Below are 23,328 nucleotides of genomic sequence, written 5' to 3' on the forward strand. Positions count from 1 at the left end.
CACCTTTCTGTGCCTGCATCGCCAAATGTTCGGGGACGCATGCGCAGAAATAAGAAGGGCTTTGGGGACGAGATTGGCGGGAATCTCACATCGTGCGACGGGGCCACGGGTATTAGTTGTACACGGGAATCTTAATTTTACTTGATTAACGTACACCAAAACGATTTTGAAAGTGAAGTTTTTGTTTCGACCTGCGCGTGTGACTGAAAACGAGAAGAACCATGCAAAAAGAATAAATAAATAAATTCTGGTCTTCTTGTCGATTCTTGGGAAGATACCGAAAATCCGAAACCAAAGCACTAAGAAAGTTATACTATCAGAAAAGGCTATGATAATAAAACATATAGAAAGTTGAGATCGATTGCTTAGATTTAAAAAGTGTATGGTAGGAGGCAAATACAAAGAATACTGCTGTGCTAAACTTAGGAATACAATAATTCAAGTCACTACGAAATTTGTCTTGACAACCAAATTCCAAAAATAATCCATAAAATTTGTCCCCTGTAGTTCGTTTGAGTCTAAAAGTTTATCAGAGTTAGATTGTATCTCTAACTTAATTGCTTAACAATGTCTGTTGAATTTCTATTTTTCGAATGAAGGGTCGTTCAAAGACCAGTCTTGAAAAGCCAAAAAGACCGAACTTGGTGGCGTGTCCAATCGCGCAGGTATTTGCATCTATTTTACTGAAAGGATATATACATTCTAGTTTATTGCACTATTTGGTGGAAGCCCTAGTTAAAAAAAGGCATCTAGTTAAGAAATTTATTTAAGCGAAGAAATATTTTACTGCTCCAGATTCTTACTCTATTTTTCTTTGTTTTTGTTTATTCATGTTTAAATTAGCTTGGGATACCTGGGTGGCTTCCTACGCAATTATACATGATAGGGAGGCTGAGTAGTCCTAAACCAAGATGGCGGAACCAATGGAAAGAAGGGTTTGTTTTGTTTCTCACTTGTTACTTATTATTTCTTTAGAAATAGAACGTTGCTAACGGCAACTAATGACAAACAAAGCAAAGTTCATTGAAATGAAAATGCAAATTGCCAGTGGGAGGGTTAAAGTGTGCTTCGAAACATAAGTAATGTTGCTTTGAACAAAATTCGATGGCCTGTAAACAATATCGGCCGATTACAAACTTTTGCTTTCTTTGACCGAAAGTTGTGTTGACTATATTCCAGTCTTATGGGCTGCGGAACATCAAGATCTCCTGTTGCTGGCAACACTCTTCCGCATCCATCTAACCAAGGCGGCCAAACTGAGCCTTACTCGAAACATTCTAATTTAACTCCAGCGAGCAACGGTGAAGAAGATAACAGGAGTAGTAGTTCTCATCCAAAACCCAAGAAAAGGGGGAGTGACTTTGACTCTATAACTTACGCGGAGGCAGCAGCATCTCGAGCCCAAACTCCAGAAGGAATGTGGGCCATCGTGAAGAAAACCTGCAATAGTGCTTCTTCGAGAGAGTGGACGCTACAATCAGTAAAGAACCGTCGAGGTTGGAAAACCATTCGACTGTTTGTGTCGTCCACATTTCGGGACTTCCACGAAGAAAGGGAGGTCTTAGTAAAAGAGGTGAGGACTGCTCTTGCAATTAGATGTATATAACGGTCCGATAAGACAAGAGGTTTTAGTAAAGTAAGTAGTGGTTGCATCTATTATAAGCCCTGTGTACACATGTGATGTGTATGAGTGATAGGTTAATTGGCACTCAACTCATCATACTCTCAACTTGTCTCAACTAAAAGGTGATATACCAATAGTTTGGTTTTATTGTATTTAGTGCCTTTTTCTTTAGGGATTAAAGAATTGAGTTCTCTTGTAAAACAATTGTGGTGATGGATTGCCCTAGTTGATAAACCAACTCAGATACAGTACATGGAGAACATTAAAACATAAAACTTCAGACTAATTGCAATTGATTTAATGAAAATATTGGTTAGGTGGTGGTAGTTCTGTTTTGGGGACATGTATTTTGGTGATGGTGGTGGTGGTGGGGGGGGGGGGGGGGTTTCTATGTAAAAGGGTATTAAAAACCTGTGTCCATGTGACAAGGTTATGATGCTGATGCCAATGACATAAAAAAGATTTTCCCCGCTTTCAAAAGTGGGATAGTAAATATTTTTTAATTATTATAATTATTTTGTGTTGTATTATTTTTGTTAGAAATGTCTAAACTAGTGCTTAGCAAATTTCTTACCATACAATAGCTACTGCATGACTCAGACTTTATTTCTGCAGTATAAAAAAGGTTTCTATGTTTCTCATGTGCTTTTTATATATTTGAAAATTTGCATTCTATGCCTGTATTCTATGCCAAAATGAATAAACAATATCTCAAAATATGATTGAAAATAAGAAATTACCCATGTTCCCTAATTAATTTATAATTGCTTAGGTGGCTAGCATTGTCCATGAAATAAGGCTTGAGCTTTTCATTATTAGAAATATACAGAGGACCCTACTGGCAGATAGGATATTAAAAGATTTTTCCACAAATTTCATCAGGATGAGTATTCTCTCTTTCTGTGCATCATATAAGCATTAAACCCCATAAACTGATGTAGAGGTTTTGGTGAGGCGTGACAAATTAATGATTATTATGTTATTTTTATAGATTTTTCCTGACTTACGTTTATGGTGTGAGGAGAGAAAACTTCATCTGGTTGAATGTGATCTGCGATGGGTGAGTTGAATTCAAAGCTGCTTCCTTATGATAACTAAAATAAGTCACCTAATCACAGACAATGCAGCAGCAACTGTTATGTGTTTTTTTCTGTACATATTTTAGGGTGTGCCTAAGGACTCTTCAACAGAGGAAACTGTACGCATCTGTTTGGAAGAAATTGACAGATGCTACAGAGACAATGTTATGCCATATTTCCTGAATTTAACTTGGTTGGTGACTGTATTATAAATTTACTGTACTTATAACACTAAACAGTACTCTATTTAATATTGTACGGAGCATGACAATATGAATAGCATCCAAGAACATTAATTTTTGGATTTTCAAAAGTGATGTTGACATCCATGAGCAAACTTAGAGCAGCATTTTCTTGATTTTCACATTCTCATTTTGCCCTTAAGATTGACAGGAAGTTTTTCAGGGGTTTCATTAGACCCCAGCGGCTGGCGGAAGCACCAGCTATTTTCCACCGAGCACCGGCTACTTTTTTTTAAAAAGTGGACATTTATTTTTATTTGAACTAAAAAGATAAAATGACTTCTAACCCCTACTTATCAATTTCCACCACCTACTATGAAAGTTGATGAAAGCCCTGTTTTTATATATTTTTAAAAACTTCAATATTTTTAAGTATAAATACCTGCACCAGGGTAATCAGATAATCCACCCACTCAACTGGAGTTCCAGTGATGAGAAAAAAAAAACTTGCCTGCAGTAGAAGGGGGAAATAAATCTTTCAAATGGTTATCAAGTTGAAACCTACTCCCTCCCTGCTACAACTTTTTACTGATTATATTCTTTGTTTTAGCGGTCGATCTGGCTGGATTCCAGACTTTGGGGACTTGACATACAATCTTGCTGTGCAGTATGGATGGGTTTATGGCCTGTCAATCACAGAAATGGAAATTGTACATGGAGCTTTTCGCAAGTGCAACCCAAATGGTAAATTATTGATGAAATTGTTTTCAATCTAAAAAAAAACAATATGTTTAGAATACAGTTGAACTCTTTAAAGTTTTCCCCACCCCTATCCCCACAGTTCAGGTAACATGTACATGTAGTTGAGTCCTCATTTTTTATTGGGTTGTAGACATATTTTTTTATTTTCCCCTCATAAATTCAACCTTGACTATAGATCGTACCTTCTGTCAAAACTCTACTTCCCGCACTGGAATTTAGAAAGTTATTGATAGAGAATAACATGGTGTAGCTATCTTCATACAGTAGCGGATCTAGGGGGAGGGTTTAGAGGGTTTAAAGGGTTTAAACCCCCCCTCTTGGGCTGCCCAGGGAAAGTGTTATATGCCAAAAATGCCATCCAGATTTAAACACTGCGCTTATTCAAAGCAATTGTGGTAATTGAGGAGAGAGCTGTGGGAGCTAGAAAATTTTGTAAGGAAAATATTTTCTTCCCCCATAATGCCAGGTCAAACCGCCCTCTTAGCATAAAGCTAAATCTGCCCCTGCCATATAGCTTTTTTCTTGCATACAGCTTTGTTCATGATAAGAGACAGCAAATTTTGTGAGGATTTGCCAGAAGAGGTCAAGGATGCCTTTATAGATGAGAAAGACTTTCTCAATGAAAAACTGAAGAAACTTAAAGATGCCCTGAAAGAGCAGTTTCCTGTAAGTACAACTTTACTGTACCTGTTTTTGGTTTATTGTATTCATGGCAGAGTTGAATTCCAGTTTTTGGTGTATTGAAAAAGACTACAGAGTCACTTACTGAGAGGATTGTGAAGCCCTGTAACCAGGATTTTTAAGGAAGGGGGGAGGGGTGTTTACCCATTTAGCCGACCATTTTCTAGCTTGCAGTGGTACTTAATTTTCCTTGATGAGAGTGGACCTTCATAGGAAGTGGGCAGATCCTGGCTGGCCCAGTATGTAAGCACATAAGCATATAGGGCCTAACTCCTTCGCTGAAACGCGTCTGATTCCCGGTTGAGACACGGATAGTATTGTTGTTTCTCAGACCTGAATTTGACTTGTTGAACGTAAGTGAGCTTAATTTTGTTTCTGAACCTACCCTGGCTTATGCAAAAAAGTCCCAGAAAAAAGTGCCTGGATCGCTTATTATTATTTGGGAGGAGGGGGGGAGTTTATTGGAGGGGGGTGCTTATTTCTTTTCGGCTAAAAATATCAGTAATCAAATGAGAGAATAAAACGAATCAACAGACCCATATAAACCTCCAATAAAAATGGGACTTTTTGCCTTAGTAAAGATTGACGCCATTCAAATGGTGCTTCTGTTGAGATCTTTTAGGGGGATGGGATCGCTTTTTGGGGAGGGGATCGCTTTTTGGGGAGAGGGAATTTATTTCAAAATTCTAGGGCAAGGGGGTGCTTATTCAAAATGTACCAGTGACCCCCTGCTACAGCCCTGTATGGCTTATTGCTTGCTAATATGTAATTACCAACAACGTTTCTCCAAGGAGATTTTAGGTGAAGTGCTGAAACCATGCACAATTCCTGCCCAATCTTTTTGCTTTCACCACAGTGTTTGACTCTGATATTTTTGTCATGTGCTGTAGGATGATAATGTAGTTCATTATGAAGTCAAATGTGAACCTAAGAGTCTTACTAAAGTACAAGAAACCCGTGATGAAAGAGATGTCAGACTGAAAGGGCTCACTGGAAGTGATTCCGTGTTTTATAATTCGGTAGGTGAAAATGAGTAAATAATAAGAAGGGTAGCATCAAGAGTCTTTCAAAGTATACATAAAGGGCATTCCCATAGATATAAAAGTGAAATTATGGTCACCTACAGAAGCCATAGGCAGCAGGAATGGGCCGACCAGCCCCAGCTGAGCCCCAGCTGGCTCCCCCTATTTTCATGGAAATCTATTGAAGAAAATTAATCCGGACCTTCCTCTCTTGAAACATGTATTTCACCTCCCTCTTTTTAAACTCCTCGATCCGCTCCTGGGCAGTATTCAGAAATGACTACATGAATATAAAAAGAGCAGAATTTATTATCTAGTGTTATATACATATACTGTATTATTTTATCAATTTGTTTCAGGTGTTTAAGTTTTTCAAGGACCGTATTGAGTACCAGTAAACCTAGTGTTATATACATATACTGTATTATTTTATCAATTTGTTTCAGGTGTTTAAGTTTTTCAAGGACTGTATTGAGTACCAGTATCCTAGTGTTATATACATATACTGTATTATTTTATCAATTTGTTTCAGGTGTTTAAGTTTTTCAAGGACCGTATTGAGTACCAGTATCCTAGTGTTATATACATATACTGTATTATTTTATTAATTTGTTTCAGGTGTTTAAGTTTTTCAAGGACCGTATTGAGTACCAGTATCCTTTGGATCCCACTCCTGAGGATCCACTTGAGGCTCAACGGAGTGCCCATGAGGTAAGTGTGCAGTGATGTGATAACAATCATCTGGAACTGTTACCTTTATAGGCACATATTAAGAAATAAGTCACTGTACATATGTACGTAATTACCCATGTACGTATAGGACAAGATCATGGTGCAGTATCATAAAATAATGTCCACTTCTTTCATAACTCAGCTAGCGGGATATACTGTTACAGTTTAACTGTATGAGCCTTATACACTAAATACTATTACCAAAGCAGTACAGAATGGAAAGCTCTGCACACACACAAAAAATGGAATTAAAGCTAAATAGATTATAACAAAATATTTAAATCATAACAGAGGCAAGAGCTCAGATTTGCCTCACTGGCCACTGCTCAGCCTTATACTGTAACTACTGTTAGTATAGTTATACTATAGTTCTTCATTTGTGTTGATTAAATGCTGTATTCTTTTCAAGTCATTTTTGGACACTCGTGGCCAAGTTGTACTAGGAAGAGACAAGATTCTCAAAGAGGTACAGTCTTCACATAACCAATGTATATAGGTAATATTTAAACAAATATCCTCCTAATAGCTCCTGCTGATAGTATTTTAGCCCAAAATGATACTTAATGTAGTAATTTCTCTCTGCGTGACTTTAGTTGCTTGGTTTTAGTCTGCATTGGCTTTAGTCGCCAATAAATGGGGCAAAATCTTTATTTAGTTTTGCTCCAAGTCTATGTCCAATCTCGGCCCAGGGAGGGATGGGGGTTTCATGTCCAATGTCGGCCCAGGGGGTGATGGGGGTTTCCGATGACACGTGTATACAAGTGGATGGTGATTACATTAAAACGAAGGATTCCAAATTTTAATGTTCGAATTTAATTGTATTACAGATCGATTCCTACATTTCTACTGGCCAATCCAGAGCCCCTCTGCTGTTAGTAGGTAATGCAGGCTCTGGCAAGTCAGCCATCATGGCTCGTGCTGCATGTGACGCTCTGGATAAATCTTCCTCAAGACAGTATTCATCAACAGGGTGAGAGAACTCTTCCTAAAACTAGTACATACTTTCAAATTTGTCTGGCATGCTTATTGGTGAATCTGTGCTGGGGTCATTTTTTATCAGTATGTTACATAAGGGGTAGTGCTGGGTAAATCCGAGACTTGCCGAGGCACCGAGACCCGCGTTTCAGAATCCGAGCCCAAGACTTTTGTCAAATTTCGGAATCCGAGCCCGAGCTTTTCCGGGCTCTTAAAAACCGTGCCCGAGCTTTGTTTCTTTTTTTTCCCGAGCTTTTTACGAATAACTTGCTATGAGGTATGTCATAAATATCAGTTGAAAAAAAAATAAGTAGAGTTAAAATAAAATCTTGCTACAGTAGTTTAAGTTTCTGTTAAGAGCGGAAAGACACGAGACTCGGAAAAGAAGGGGAAACTCGTAGCATGGTAACAATATAAAACAGATCGCGTTTAACCCATTGACTCCTGGCTTTTTTGGAGCTGAATTTACAAAAAACAGACTGAAAACAGATACCTCCCCCCCTATTCTGACATTTATACAGCCCGCCAAAGTCGAACACAGCTGCACCTAGTCAGCGGTATCCAAGCTTTCCAACAGTGCTTTGCAGTCCCCACTTTTAATCCCTCGTCGTTGTGCTGAAGCCAGCACAAGTTGATGGTTGCTTGTATTTTTCCTCAAAAACACAGCTATGAGCATATTAGGAGAGTGTCTCAGGACATCATGAAGTCTTTTGGGGCATAATTGAGTCCTTTGCTTATGGATATTTGCAAGCAAAGGTGGATTCATGATGATTTTTTCTTGTTTGGCTTTGCCCGGATGAGAAAATAATTTTCTAATGAATCAACACAGCTCTCCTAAATGCTGTCTTTTCTGAAACCAAATTGATTCCAAAATTGTTTACACTGCTATTCTGGGTCTGTATGAGCTGGAATTGATTTGTTTGGCTTCGGGGTGAAAAGACTTATTAAAAAAACATCTGACTTTGGGGAGAGGAGTGTTGACTGGCCCTCCCCTCGTGAATTTTCCCATGGATCTCCCAGAACGCTTTGCAATACGTAAAGATATTTTCGTGGTTGTACAATCCTTCAAGGAATGGACATTGTGTTTTGAGGCCAAGGAAATGTACCTGGAGGATCAGAATAAAGGTATCTATTTGTGTCTTGAGCTGTGTTTGCTGATCTCTCTCCCTTGTGTGGTTTTTTGAGTGTTTTATTGAGACGGGTGATTCTGCTTTTCTCTCCTTGTTCGATTTGAGATTTGTCAAAGAACCTGTGCTATTATTTGGCTTAAGAGTAGATGCCAACACCTTGGTTGGATGCATATCTACAAGACCATTTATCCCTTAGACTGATGCCTGAGTATCTTCATCTTGTTGTGTTTATTTTGAATTTATGAATTTTTTGGGTTGTGGGTACTTCCCAAAGCCGTTACAGGCCGGTTGAGGCGTCAATGTGTTAACAAAAAAAGAGACTCAGAGATCGCGTTGAAAAAATCCGAGACTCCGAGACCGTGATAGTAAAATACAAGGCTCCGAGATTTCGAGACGTGTGTAAATAATGACGAGATTCCGAGACTTTGCGAAATTTTTGTGAGACTTTCGAAATTTCAAGGAACCCATCAACGCTGCCCCTTACATACACATTTAAACTCGTAGTTTTTCTCTAAAATCACTCTGTTGTCAAGGTTGTTGAGCTGCATACCCAAAAAGAACGTTCTCCCTCTACAGTCTTGATGGCTTAGTTCCCTTTATGGCTGACACGTCTCATCCCAGGAGCCCCAGGAAAAGAGGGATAGTAAGGGCGAATCCTGACACGCATAGATGATCAGGAGCTTGAAATGCTACCAGCATTGACAACATTTCACTTGCCTTTGACACCTTACCTACAGATTTAAAAGTAGCACACATTCTAGATGCGATAAGATCATCTATACCTGTAATTTTGTGTTAAATTTATTTATTTTATTTTTTAGCAGCGACACATGGAAAGTGTTCTACCATTTCGTTGGGGCGACACCAGGATCGACAGACTTGGCCTTTTTCCTCCAGCGCCTCACTAAGGAGTTAGGCTCGGCTAAGGTATTGTGGATGCAATGTGTTTTTTATGTAAATACCCAAACGCACAACATGAGAATTTCCATTTGGTATCTTGAATAAACCCCTATATTTTCTATGCAACTTATAGACCCTTTAAAAAAGTCGTTTACATCAGAATCATGTCCTTTTTTGTGTTTTTTTTTTACGAAAAAAGTGCCAATCGCATGAAATCCACTTTGATATTTTTTAGTACATTTCCAAAGCAAATGGAACCTTTTTTTAAACTAATAGCTTAGTTTCCCTAGCATGCGATCGTTGAATTTAACTTTGTTTTATACATTTGACATGTTGTTATTAAAATGAGTCAAAGAAAGAAGGTTTGATTTTTTTCCATGCATGTCACAGTAAGACATGGAAAAAAAAATAAAACAATATGACAATGCCTTCAATTTGATTGGTTAAGAATTTTGGATTTACAGTTTTTATATTTTTTTACTTGTTATGAATGACTGTTGCATGTTGTCCCACAGATGGATGTAGTAAGTGATCTGGATTCACTCGTGCAGTTGACCAACAGCCTTCTCTCCAACCCAAACACCAAGCCCGCCATCATCATCGTCGATGCCATTAACCAGGTACTGTATGATCAACTCGAGCTATCTGCATCCTACCCTTGGCGACAATAGAATAATACTCTGCTGACCATACGGGATCCCACTTTTACTATATAATAACGACTGAACGTAATTGGTAGTCGTGGCATTCCTGTATTGCCATATGACCGTACTGCGGCTACGGAATTGCGTATTGCCCCACGGAAAATATTCGAAGCCCGGCATCGACCACAAATCACCTTTTTTACTTTTTTTACTCCCCCTTTTTACTGATTTTGTTTTCCTGAGAAACGTATTACTTATCGAATCACCATTTCTGTGATCCGTTTCGTCGAACCCCGTTAAATATTGATACGTTCCTCTCATTACTCTTTCTCTTCCGATTTGTTGATAAGAAGTATACTCAGCCCCTCATTCACGGATCCTTATCTTTCTAGCCAGCTTGGATATTTATAAAATACGTACTTATCATTGCTCTCGTACCTCCTTTCTCCCTTCAGCTTGATGATGATAAGATCCAGTATCTGACGCGATGGCTCCCCGAGACTCTCTCCCCAAATATCCGTGTAGTGCTTTCCATGATTGACAACACTGAGTGCCATAGATTGCTAAGAGCATTCAAGACAGGACCCAGGGAAATTCTTTGTGGGGAGTTGGATTATTCGTCAAGGAAGGTAAAATTAAAGGATTTACAATTATTGGTACTTTGAGTCATATGTACTGACACCTTGCAATTGTCGACGCCTTCTCTTAGTGGTTCTACCGAATTGAATTTTACCTATTGAATTTTAGTTTTTTTTTCCTACCAATTTAAGATAAGGCCTTTGTGTGAGTGCTTGCCTTTGTGTTTAGTTCTAGGAACATTTTAAAAACGTACTATGGCGTGTCAATTGCAGGCAATTGTAGAGAACATTCTCAAGCTGTACAACAAGAGGTTGGATGACCAACAGATGTCACTGCTGTTGAAGAAGGAGGGCTCAGCGAATCCTCTGTGGCTGACTTTAGCGTGCGAGGAGCTCCGGGTATTTGGGCACTTTAACATGATGGACGAGAAGATCAGTAGTCTCAAGAACGATCTTATCAGGTAAATGCGTGTAAGGTTTGCTTTATATATGTTCGGGATGTATGCTTAGGCTAGTGCTTACCTTTTGCTGCTCGGTTAGACTTTCTCAAAGTCAGTTTGTCTGCTTTTTAGAAATGGCTTTTGCTGTACAACGTCCTCTCCGTGCTCCCGTTTGTTTTGTTTTTTTCGTTTTTTTTTTTTTTTTTTTTTTTTTTTTTTTTTTTTTTTTGCTTTGCTTTCTGAGGAAAATTCCCATGAGATCGCCGCTCTTATTAGGGAGAGTCAAAGAGGGCGACTTGGGGCAAATCTAGTGCTCGGTTTGCTTTATACTTTTTCATTTTTAATAATGTTTCGTTCAAAAATATCTTTGCAGCTTGGAAGAGCAACTTCTGACGCGTTTTGAGCTAGAAAATGGAGGTCCCATCGTCATTGGTACTGTCTGCTTGTTGGAAACCTCTCGGCACGGCTTACTCGAGACAGAGCTTCTACAGATGCTCGCAGACGAGACGAATATCATCCCGCCGGCCTATGTGGAGGGCGATGATGAGCCGACAGCCACGCAGGTGCAAACAAACGGAGATGGTAAGATTGGAATAGACAGGGGAGAAGTCCATCTTCTGTGGCTCTGCATGGTCGCATACCCAAAAGAGCACTATTTTTTAAACGTTCTGAACTACGTGGTGAACACAGAGCGCCTTACGTAGTACGTGGTTAAGATCACTTATGTAAATGCCGAGCAATTAAAGCCGCATTGTCACCAGTTTACTTCCGGTCGATAACGTAACAATCTCCGATGATTTTTAACGGAAAACGCGAAAAATATTTCAAAATATTTAAAGCAGTGTTTATTGAAAGTTTCTTTGAGGATGTGATTGATAATTTAGGGCGGATGGCCTGTTTAATATCTCGGATTTTAATAGATTCTTTTGTCTTTTAACGATTGAGGTTTCCGTCGGACCTCCGGAAGTAAACTGGTGACAATGCGGCTTTAATCTCAGTCGGCGCCCGTTCCTTTCACATTTTGGCTTTGGTTGTATGCTACTTAAATTTTCGAATCCCCCCCCCCCCCCCTCCTTGCTTGTGTCTTCATCTCAAGCTTACGCAAGCTATTATCGTATGACTTGCTATAACTTACTGAGAGTCCTTTTCTTTTAGAATCTGGAAACACTGTCTCGGCCAACCTCCAGAAAAAGGTTGACGAGACTTACGTACAGAAGGAAAAGAAGGATGAGGATGAAGAGGATGAAGATGGCAAAAATGATAAGAAAGATGGGAGAGTGGAGAACAAGAAAAAAGTCAAGACTTTTCTTCCCGCTGCAAAATGGGCGTTGGTCTACCGCGCCCTTAAGCCCCTGCTGCGACCTTGCGGGGACTTGGGCGAGGGGCGACTGGATTTCTACCACCGGTCTATCAGTAAGGCTGTCAGGAGGAAATACTTCAGTGGGTCTGATGGCTACGTCAAGCATATGTACGCATTCTGGCACGGAAGGCACGCCGAGTTTTTCGAGAATTGTGACGACTTTGATAGAAAATCTGAGGTAATGAAGGGTAATGGCTAGTGGCAGAACCAGTTTCTATATATCATTTTCCTTTGCATTATTTTCGTATGAATTTACAAAATACTTTTTCCAAAAAATAAAGCTTCAGCTATGTTGAACTGTAGATTGGACAGCGCAAGTGGATTCTCTTTCTGCTTGCGCTATAGCTGTTAGGATTGTATAATGGACGCTAAGAAGTCGCGAGAGATAGATAAAATATTTAAATCAGGGCTCAGCTCTCTTTTTACTCTAACAAACTAAAATAACATTTATACTTACAAAGGTTTGCCAGACTTGGGCTGTTTAGAATGATCTAGACGATCATATGCTTATCTCCTCCTAGGAATTGCCCTATCATCTTGAGCAGCTGTTGGACCATAACAGGTTAACCCGGTGCCTGCTGGACTGGGAGGTGTTCAGTCGTCTCTACAGCGAGGACTTCAGCATCGACTTGCTGCGCTCTTGGCAGAGGGCTGGAGGCTATTCGTCCGCGGCCTTGCTGTATAAGGAGGCCTTGCAAGTACTGAAGAAGGACGAAGTGCCCTTAGAAGATTATGCCCACAAGATGGAAATGGTCATCAATTTCCTGTAAGTTCTGAATCATGCTAGTTTAATAATGAGAAGGATGAAGTGCCTTTAGAGGATTACGCACAAAGGAAATGGTCTTGAATTTTCTGTACTGTTGTACTTTTTCTAATAAAAAAGGTTATAAATGCACGTAGCAAACAACTAATAAATAGATATATATTGCTTAGTGATTAAAAAATTCTTCTTATCCGCGACTACCTTGGCAATTGTAAATATCCAACCATTGATGTTCAATTAAGCTGACTTTTTCAACCTTGTACTTGAAACAGGCATAACAGGTAATCGATGGACGTATTTTCTAAATTTGATTAAAGATAACAATTGAAAAATAGCTGCGGTAGTATACATTGTATAGTGGAAAACATACTTCTGATGAATAATCAGATTTAAATAATAGGCACATTTATCCACTTCACAAACATCAAACTTTTATCAGGAAAAAAGTATGACAATTAGTTTGTTTTCCACAGCATTCAAGCGGGCCAGTACTCCGAGTCGTACGAAATGTTAAAGGAGCGGCTGGAGATAGAAGAGAAACAGCTTGGTGCACGCACAGAGCACCTGGCAAACATTTACCACCTTATGACCAAAACCAAGAGCGAGGTAAGAACCTAAGCATGCTAGTCACATTTGTTACATGGCTTGCATGTTCTTACTATCGCTAGAGCTGGAACATTGTGACTTGTATTCTTGGCCTCAAATACTTGAACATTAGGACGTTGGGTAACCATGGCCTCAAATTCTTGAACTTAAGACGTTAGGTATTCATGGCCTCAAATGCTTGAAAATTAAGTCGTTGGGTATTTCTGGCCTCAAATTTTTTAACATTAAGACGTTGGGTATCCATAAGACGTTGGATATTCATGTCCTCAAATGCTTGAACTTAAGACGTTGGATATTCATGGCCTCAAATGCTTGAAAATTAAGTCGTTGGATATTCATGGCCTCAAATACTTGAACATTAGGATGGTGGGTATCCATGGCCTCAAATACTTGAACTTATAACGTTAGATATTCATGGCCTCAAATTATTGAACATTAAGACGTTGGGTATCCATAAGACGTTGGGTATTCATGGCCTCAAATTCTTGAACTTAAGACGTTAGATATTCATGGCCTCAAATGCTTAAAAATTAAGTCGTTGGGTATCCATAAGACTTTGGATATTCATGGCCTCAAATGCTCGAACCTAAGACGTTGAATATTCATGGCCTTAAATTCTTAAACATTAAGACGTTGGATATTCATGGCCCCAAATTATTGAACACTAAGACGTTGGGTATCCATAAGACGTTGGGTATTCCTAGCCCCAAATTCTTGAAAAATTTAGACGCTCGGTATTCCTGGCTAAAATTTTTTGAACATTTTATCCTTTTTTCTTATGACCATAACAGATTGTGAAGAACCACAACTTTGTGACCATGTCTCAGCTGGAGGAAGATAAAGAGATCGTGCAGATTGGTAACAAGTCTCTGAGCTATCGAAACAAGCTACAGGGAGAAGAACACGAGGTAGAATAAAAGAGCGGGGCTATGCATTTTACTGTATGATAGGGTGTGACACATGTAAGCGACTATTTTTGTTAGGATAAAAACATTGTGTAAGTTGCCGTTGACTTGGGGTGGGCTGTAAAATGCAGTTGTAGGACAAGACATATCGAACGTGTCATAGAAGGGGTTACCCCTTACCCAATATGCATAGTGCTTTGGTAGGGCAAGTCATGACATTGAATGGGGTTGAAAGGGTAAGCTGGACGTGTGAGGTAGGATGAGATGCGAGGCTTGTTGTGCTGGAGTTATTGTAGTGGCAGTACATAAAGTTTAAGTGTCTCGAATGCTCTTCTCGTTCATACAGCACAAGAAAGCATTGATGTCCATCCTGATCGCTCATCATCTAAGCATCGTGGCTGATCTTGACAGAAGCCAAGCCGAATCAGCCAGAAAGGAATGCTTTCAGATGATAGACGAGGCTATCGCAATCTTCGAAAAGGTAGGGTCCTCCTAACCTAATTCGTGGTGCATTTGGCAGTGTTGTTCAGTAGTGCTAGTGCCGGGTTCCCATTGTGGGATAGCAGACCTCACGAGATCCAATCAGAGTGCACAATATATGATGTAAGCAGGGGGCTACTCCTTTGGTCGCTAGAAAAGTGGTATTTTCTAAAGATTTCATAAAGCTTTCTTTACATCTCATCTCTGATGTCATGTGTTTAGCAAGGAGATATGGGACATGTGGCTGAAGCGATCATGACCAAGTCCTTCATCAACCCTCGTCACACGAGGTACTTCAAGGAAAAAGAGGAGGTACGTGGAATAATGGTGATCTTGGTCTCAAGATTTTAATAATGAAAAATAGCTTTTCAACCTGGTTGGCTAATTCACAGTTTCAAAATTTTGTGTTCTTGCCCGCTCTTGGAAGAGGTGAGGCGCACACTGTATGTTCAACTTGGCTAGGTACTGTGAGGCAGAGATTTTAACTACAACGCTGTATCTGAAAGCATTTTATTGGATGCAATTTCTTTATTGACTAACAACCTGCATTATTAGTTAAGTAACTAAATGCTTTTCATGTTTCAGATGTTGCAGAAGGCATTCGAGCTTTGCCTCAAGACCTATGGTGAGAAGCATATGCTGATGCTACGACTGTACTTGAATATCGGCATCCTGTATGAAGACAACAGGGACCTTAGCAAGGCCTACGATTACTTTGTAAAGTGGAACGAGACGTGTATGGAGGTAAGAAGCAGAACAGACATTAGGGACCTGAAGCAAGGACGACGACGACGGCTAGGGCAACGAAACCGAAACAGATTCCTTCGCACATTGCGACCAATTCCAATTTAATTGTAATAAAATTAGCAAAACAATATAGAGACATAACAATATACTAAGGACATCATTTCTACTGTAGCAGACATAGTTAGAGGAGTTTACAGTGCAAACGTCCCCTTCCTCAATTGACCGTGAAATTGGGAATTTTCACTTCGTAGTTTGGTGGAAAATGGCTGAAATTTATCAGACAGAACGTATTTCCACGTGATGTTATTTTTTGAATTCTGAGTCAAATTCCATTGTTTTCTGCCATCGTCGTCCACGTTCACGTCGTAGTTGCTTAAGGTCTTCTATTCCTTCCTAATTACCTAAGGGTTCAAATACCCTGGGGAGGGGAGGCTCTGTAATTTTCAATCACCCAAAGGAGGACTCTGGTCCTAAGTCAAAATCTTCCCTCCATTATCAGGGTATTTATGAACACTTCCTAAGCCACCCTGGTGGTCTAAACTCTGTCTTAAGATATATCAGCCAGATGACCAAGATAGTCACATGTTTCATACCTTTTTCATAGATTTTTCAGGCTAGCTTGTGGATTTTGAGATAACCATGGCAAAAGAAATATGCTCATGTTGACCACACTCTTGAAAGATGGCTGTTCATTTGTATTTCCTCCCCCTCTTCTTACCACACTCCCAAAAAATAGTGTCATGAAGTGTGTTTACTTACACCCAATATATGTGAAAGAATTAAGGCTACACTTGATGATATATAGCCAGGATTTGCTGGGAAGTAAAAATATCTGACTACTCTTTACTAAGAAATGACCCACATAAAATTATTGGTATCCCAGTTTACTGTCGATTTTCCATAAATTGTGTTAAATTGTTATTTAATTGGATTCAGGTACTTGGCCCCTCCCATCCCAAGACTAAACGGTCCAAGGACACACTAGAAGAGGCTGCCTATGTCCGGATACGAGAGCAGAGAGAAAGACAAGCAGCTGGTACTGCTTAGGATCTTCTATTTTACGACTAGGCAGCGTGCTTGGTATGGTGAACTGCAATTGGCGCCTTTCAATCACTCGTATTCATTATGTTACAAAACAAAATGGATATCACTCTCAAGATAACTAATACTTAAAATGACACATCATCAATTTATATTATTCTGTTCAATTTGAACAGTGATTAGTCATAAATCTTGCAATAATTGATAGGCTAGGAACCTAAACTATGTGAAATGCCATAATTGCTTTGGCTAACAATACTATTCAAATGTATCTGTATAAGTACTACAAATGGCTATTATAGCCTTGTAAATAGATTAGACAATGAATCTGTAATGAATCAAAGAGAAGAGGGGAGAGTTATTTTCCACAAAAGCACAGGTATACAGCCTTTAAGGCAGAGATATACATACTTCCTTTTTGGTTTCTGTTTTTCTTTTCTGTCAAAGGATAAAAACCTCAACTGTTAAAAGACAAAAGAATCTATTAGAATCCGAGATATTTAACAGGCCATCCGCTCCAAGTTTTCAATCAAAGAAACTTCCAATAGAAACACTGCTTTCAATATTTTGGAATATTTTTCGCGTTTTCCGTTAAAAATAATCGGATATTGTTAGGCAATTGACTGGAAGTAAACTGGTTACAATGCGGCTTTAAGCATGCAACAACGAAAATCTCATTACCCATCTATATTTTCACATTTGCAATGCCTTATTGGCCTTAAATGTAGCTTAAACATGGGGCTATAAAGGATTGTTTAGTAGACTGTGTCCATCAAAACTGGCCCTATAGTTAGTTATTATTGTAATTAAAGATCTGGTGTTTAAATTCTTTTCTACAGGACCTGTATTGTTTCAATTCCTGAAATACTGTATAATACATTTTACTTAACCTTGAATATTATATTTTTTGTTGCAGAATTTCGTATAAGTTTATATTCTCTTTTTTTCATTAAATAATAAACTTAACAAAAATGTGTTGATTACATTGGGTGTGGTTTGGAGGGTTCCAGCACTTTCGACAAATAAAGATGAAGGCAATAAACAACTTATCCCTAAACCTATTGCTTTCAGTCTTGGACAAAATGCTCTGGTACCTCTACACCCGAGGCTTATGTCAAGAAGTCATACCAAGAGGACCATGGAAGATTCTTCAGACTATCTCCTTTTACAAAAGGATTGTTTAGTAATGTGGCCCATGAAAAATACGAACATGTAGCCATTTTACTCATTGTCAGGTTCACACTATGTATCTCATCCAAACACAGTTTTGCCCTGTTGTTTGATGCCAAGTTTGTAATATCCTATTATCAAGTACTGTTTATGTTTCTTTGTCTCTCAATGGACTTGGTGCAAGAGCATACCTGCAAAACAAACACAAATTTAACACACAAGATAACAGAGTTGGGTTATAATGAGCCCCCAATAAGTTTTTCTAAGGATGCAGGGTTAAGCATTTTTAGCTAGGGGGAGGGACACTTTGCAACAGAAACAAGTCAAATACGATGATTTTTTCCTTTCTTGTTTTTCAATATGATAATTTTAAATTGTCAGCCTATCCACTTTTCAACATGCTCCATGGTCCCTGGATATGGGATAGAAATGACACGCTGGATGGATAAGCATGACTTCTATTGGGATATGGGGTTTGGGGGAAAAATTATCACGATGACAGGGTTTTTTGGCCCTTGTTATTGGAGATTTTTAATGCATGCACCATAGCAACCTTTGAAATTTTTGGGAAGCAAGTCGATAAGGGTGCAAGAAACTATGCGATAGACACAAACTTCAATAGCCAACCAGCAAGGCTAAGGGCACAAGAGTAAAATCCTCTATTTATAAAGCTTTTGCCAATCAAATAGTGAATCTGGTATGCTAATTGCTAAAAGCTTGTCAACATCTGTCTCACCCATGGTAGCATGTGTTGCACTGTTCAGTGGATATCCTATAGCACTTACATGTTTACTTTGTAGATGTCACTTGGCATATTTTTCTGGGTTTCCTGCTTTATCAAGTTCAAGTTGGCTTGTTTAAAAAGTTGAGTATACTGGCGGTGTGATCTATTGAGCAACAAATTAAGTCATTTGCTGAAAAAACTGAAAACATATAACTAGGCTCCATAATTAGGCATAAAAATGGCAAAAACTAGTTTTACTAGAAAAAAGATGGATCAATTATAGTACTTTGCAGTGTTTGCAGTACAGTGAAATTGTGAAAATAAGTGCACACAATCTTAAAATGAGATACAGTAGGTTAACAATCCAGTATCTTGCCTTGTAACACTGCTGTCCTCCGCATCAAACTCATAATCTTTTTTACTGACATTTTCTTTCACACAAACGACACCACCTTCCTTTAGGCCCTTTTTACAGCGGTTCAGAAACGAGACAAAGTCCTCTGAAAACAGGCAAAACAAAAGGGTAATTAGCCTTTAGACTTATAGCCAAATACTTTGTTGCGCGACCGCAAGAAATTCTAAATCCATTTCTTGTCTGGAAATAGCACGTAATCAATCATACCGCCTTTACCAATCAATTCTCTAACTGTGTGCAGTCAAATTGCTTATGACGTCATCGATTGGTTTAGATGGCTGATTGACTAGGCACTATTCCCAAACAAGCAGTTCGAATTCGCCGAGGTTGCGCAACAACGAATTTGGCTATAAAGTGTGAGGTGGTTAAGAGATGCAATAGCTCAGTGGCATGGGCTCCTTCAGCCAGATGACTGAAGACATGTGGATCATCATGCCAGATTTCCGCTTTCCCAAACACACTATAACATGTAAAAGAACCTGGCAAATAGTACCATCTTTAGTGGCAGTGCACCTCACACACTAACTCATATTCATGGTTATAAGCTGTGTGGAGCAGTTTGTATCTCAACTGATAGACAGACAGTTGTATGCAGTGAAGAGCAGATCGATATCTCTATAAAGGTACTTGCATGCAAAACCTTTTAAAATTCTTAAATGCATGGTGAATGTCCACAGTGCAGCAGCTATTACCACCAAGGTTCATTTAATGATTACTGAGGGTGGTGGAGAGCTGGTTGTGCCCTTTCACATGTTCTACTGACCATCAGTCAGATACAGCATGACCCATTGGCACCAGATCACATCGTATCGCCCAGCCTCAGGATCAAACTCCTGTGAAAGACAATATAGACAATATATTTAACACTCCCTGTATTTAACACCTGATAAAAATAATGCCACACCCTGGTACCTGCAATCCAACTGGGTAGAAGTGACCAATTCTGCAACTTTTTTCTCCCTGCCAAACCAAACAAAGTAAATTTAAACCTAGGAAGCTGAATGGCAGAAGTGACATGTGTGTTAGGAAAACAGAATACATTTTACAGTCTGGATAGAAGATAATTATCCAATGGATAACAATTTCATTTAGAGGATGGTACATATTCTGGGCAAATGCCCCAAACATTTGACTGAAATTCTTCATTTTAAGCACAAGAAACCTAAATATGGATTTTAAAGTTGCCACATACTTTGAGACCCCAGCGCCGAGTCTACATAGTATACAAGGCGAACAAAGTATGTGCAGGATATACAGACCAAATATTCCTTGGCTTTCTCTAAATAATCTGGATTTTGCTCCACCATGTCGACTGTCTCAAAAAGAGGTAGCAACACATGCTTGGTGACGCGGCCAATTCCTGCACCACAATCTGGCATAAAGAACATATGGAAAAGGTAATGTATGATTTAGGAATCACTGAGAGCTGACATCTGGTGTAAAAAATATACAGTATGAGCTTTGTTGTTTATTTAGAAGTTTAGTTTGTATATTGTGTCTTTCACCTATTGTTTTGAAACCTAATACTTTTGGTGCTTTCTTATTGGTTAGCAGGCTCAGTACTTTTTTACTAAAATGTCAGTATTCCCCAGCTGCATCATCATATTTGGAATAACATCTTCCTCTTCTTAAAGTGAGCTCCAGTAAGTTTTTCAATTCATGTACAATCACACAAAAAATCCATAACCTACTCGTAAGTCAGTACTTGTTGAATAATCAACTGTAACAGCTGAATGGAGGGTTATCAAGTATTTACCTAAAGCAGTGTGAGCTTGGGGTCTCAGTTGAGATGTTTTCAATTCTCTTTTCTTTTGTGAAGGATTCTACATAGAAGACAACAAAAAAGTTGTAAGGTATAATACTTGATTTAACATCATGAAAGATAATAAAGGTTATACAGGCGGCATAACACTGTTGCCTTGATTCTTCCCAAGGCTTTCTTGAAGGTGGTGCCAACAATAAGTAAGACAAATATATAGCATACAGGTGAATTCACAAATTTCTAGCCCTCATACATTTCACCTAAAATTTTATTCCATCCTGCACTGGGGTAATTCTAGAATATTGAAAGCCCTGACCAGTTAGTTATCAATGGTATTATTCCATACATAAGCATATGCAGTAATTCTAGAAGGTAATTCTAGAATATTGAAAGCCCTGGCCAGTTAGTTATCAATGGTATTATTCCATACATAAGCATATGCAATAGACAGAAAATCTTATAGATAAGGATTGAGTTCAAAGTGTTTCAATTGGATCTACTCCATCATCTAAAATGTGTTTATGTTGGGCATTTGGAATTCGCGCCTTGCGCGTTCCCTAGAGGTTCACTCATGCCTATATATTTAGCTAATTACATTCGTCTTTCACTTGACCTTACCAGTTTGCATAACGCATCGTTTTTTCTGGGGTTGTTTTTCCCCATTCTTCTGCTAGTTGATACATGAACATGTTTGTATATTTTACATTACATCTATACTTGTAATATCGACTCTAATAAACTGGTACGCGTCACTCCTCACATCTTGTGTGTTGTTTATGTAGAATATACAATATAAACATTTTCTGTGCGAAGGATCGCAGAGACTAAACACAGAATTATTTTTTTGTGTCATTATAGGATTTGTCACACAAGTCTGAACCAGGTGACTTCTCTAAATATGGGTGGTACTATCAGGGTAATCACACTGCAGAGGGATGATTCATGGTTCTCCTAGCACCAGCAGGTAATTTGGCATGTTATGAAAAAGGGTTTTGAGTCTGTTTTCTTTTCCTCTTTTTCGTTGAAAAATTCATGCATCCAGTGACTCTTACCAATAGTTCTTTAAGAAACTTTGTTGAGCCCCAAACGTCAGCAGGCGAAATTGCTGAAAATCCCCCAAGCATACCATCAACAGTGGCTGGAATTTCCTGGAAATTAGAAATAGTTCTTAATAAGAGTATCACTGAATCAGTAATTGCACCAGCCCCATGCCCGCAACCCCATACCCACATGCATATTATCATAGCCATAGCAGGCCTCGAATTATTAAAGGGGCACAATACAGAAACATTAAGAAAACAATGGGGGGAAGAGCCATACCCCTACTGGTCATTTCCTTATATTTTTTTAAATATGGGGGGGGGGGGATGGGGCACGTTCCCCCAGTGCTACGGCCCTGATTATTTATAAATGTCATGCCTACAGGCTACAGCCCGGAATCCGACTCTCTACAAATATAACGTTTTACGGCAAAGCTACAACATCTAATAAATATTGCAGCCTAATTAAGTTAAAATGCAGTCGTTCGGGGAACTTCCGATCGTCATTTACCATTAGCCGATACACTGAGGTTTTTTTTTTAAATAAAGCTGTACTTATACTTGAGCTTAAGTAAGTTATTTGTAAGCTTAACTAGTGTATGGGCTTTTAGTTACAGACCTTCCAATATTTTTGTGCTCCCCCGTACCATTGGTCTTTATTATCCATCGCGGCTACACCAACCACTTGCTGATCTGTGGACTCCATCTTTCCTAACACTACAGCAGTTTCAGGAGGATTCTTCCAGGCGATGTAAAGATATCCCGTGCTTCCAGGTACGATAATCAAAAGACTGTGCATTCCGCCATCTTGATTTTGGCGCCAGCAATAGGCATGAGCCGATGGTATTTGTAGACAGCGGCAGCTACCGTTGCGTTTCGGTAAGTACTTCATGTAACCATATTTTTTTTATAAGTTTTTATTTATTTATTTTTACATAAGAGAACTAAACTAATTTAAACTTAGTTTATTTCCCCCTCCCCACGGACACTTCTAGTAAATGAAGATAAATAGTGGTTATTTACTGCACCTTTTCTCAAGTCCTGGCCTTTTGTTCTCGTGTTCGCGTGTCTGCTCGCCAACACGTGATTCGCGCGTAAAGGAGAAAGCCACGATATTATTCGAACCATAATATTCTCCAGCGGTTAATCTACCTTAGCAGTAATCTCTGGAAAAAAAAAGCGACGAGATCGTGATTAGGACGTTCATATTATAACTTGACTTTCGGACGAATATTTTCCAAACCGGAGTGTATAATGCCTCACAACAATATAGAGACACATTCACTTTACAGGCCTATCTTATTATTTTCAATAGACGACTTGCACAAGCAGATCACGTGACTTTTTGGATAGCAAACTCGCGCGCGTTCAGGCGCATTATAACAACAACAAAATATAACTTTTATTAGAGCTTACCGTTAATCCAGAAAGCTTATCTTTAGAAGGGGGTTTATTTTTATTTAAAAAAAAATATTTTTTAGTCGTTCTTTGGCGTGACGGCTCAGTCATTTTTGTGTTTATTTTTGCTTGAGTTGCCTTTCAGAAACTCACGTGATCAGTGATTAT

The 23,328-nt window shown here is 38.9% G+C and overlaps 2 protein-coding genes across 3 annotated transcripts; one reads left to right on the forward strand and one right to left on the reverse strand.

The window, feature by feature from the left end:
- The first annotated feature begins 889 nt into the window (after positions 1 to 889).
- Positions 890 to 17,623, forward strand: LOC5504063 (TPR repeat-containing protein DDB_G0287407). Of its 2 annotated transcripts, XM_032372353.2 has the most exons (23): positions 890 to 935; positions 1,180 to 1,573; positions 2,616 to 2,684; positions 2,790 to 2,896; positions 3,496 to 3,629; positions 4,180 to 4,313; positions 5,219 to 5,347; positions 5,969 to 6,061; positions 6,492 to 6,548; positions 6,910 to 7,052; positions 9,009 to 9,114; positions 9,603 to 9,707; positions 10,187 to 10,360; positions 10,583 to 10,770; positions 11,123 to 11,331; positions 11,905 to 12,287; positions 12,631 to 12,875; positions 13,346 to 13,478; positions 14,270 to 14,386; positions 14,730 to 14,864; positions 15,086 to 15,175; positions 15,449 to 15,607; positions 16,547 to 17,623. In XM_032372353.2, exons 2-23 carry the CDS (start codon positions 1,184 to 1,186, stop codon positions 16,655 to 16,657), a joined length of 3,411 nt encoding a protein of 1,136 aa, XP_032228244.2. In that variant the 5' UTR covers positions 890 to 935; positions 1,180 to 1,183; the 3' UTR covers positions 16,658 to 17,623. The 2 variants fall into 2 exon arrangements, with proteins under 2 accessions (XP_032228244.2, XP_048581022.1); XM_048725065.1 differs by lacking the exon at positions 890 to 935 and having other exon boundaries at positions 1,025 to 1,573; positions 9,012 to 9,114.
- LOC5504078 (N-terminal Xaa-Pro-Lys N-methyltransferase 1-B) lies at positions 17,517 to 22,669 on the reverse strand. The gene is made up of 9 exons (XM_048725066.1): positions 22,382 to 22,669; positions 21,775 to 21,870; positions 20,717 to 20,783; positions 20,220 to 20,332; positions 19,873 to 19,920; positions 19,724 to 19,793; positions 18,922 to 19,045; positions 18,607 to 18,708; positions 17,517 to 18,012 (listed from the first exon to the last, which is right to left on the reverse strand). The coding sequence occupies exons 1-9, from the start codon at positions 22,652 to 22,654 to the stop codon at positions 17,970 to 17,972; spliced, it is 936 nt and encodes a 311-aa protein (XP_048581023.1). The 5' UTR covers positions 22,655 to 22,669; the 3' UTR covers positions 17,517 to 17,969.
- Between the last annotated feature and the right edge of the window lie 659 nt (positions 22,670 to 23,328).

This window comes from Nematostella vectensis, chromosome 3 (genome assembly GCF_932526225.1).
Source record: "Nematostella vectensis chromosome 3, jaNemVect1.1, whole genome shotgun sequence".
In the NCBI taxonomy this organism is placed as follows: Eukaryota; Metazoa; Cnidaria; class Anthozoa; order Actiniaria; family Edwardsiidae; genus Nematostella; species Nematostella vectensis.

Bases quoted from the DNA above. Each gene is read 5' to 3' on its own strand.
- LOC5504063 (XM_032372353.2), top strand. From the start codon at position 1,184: ATGGGCTGCGGAACATCAAGATCTCCTGTTGCTGGCAACACTCTTCCG. The intron at 11,332-11,904 runs GTAAGATTGGAA...CTTTTCTTTTAG, and splicing joins GGTGCAAACAAACGGAGATG to AATCTGGAAACACTGTCTCG. The intron at 14,865-15,085 runs GTAGGGTCCTCC...TCATGTGTTTAG, and splicing joins CTATCGCAATCTTCGAAAAG to CAAGGAGATATGGGACATGT.
- LOC5504078 (XM_048725066.1), bottom strand. From the start codon at position 22,654: ATGAAGTACTTACCGAAACGCAACGGTAGCTGCCGCTGTCTACAAATA. The intron at 19,921-20,219 runs GTCTGTATATCC...TTGGTTTGGCAG, and splicing joins AGAAAGCCAAGGAATATTTG to GGAGAAAAAAGTTGCAGAAT. The intron at 19,046-19,723 runs GTCAGTAGAACA...GCCTGTTTTCAG, and splicing joins CATGCTGTATCTGACTGATG to AGGACTTTGTCTCGTTTCTG.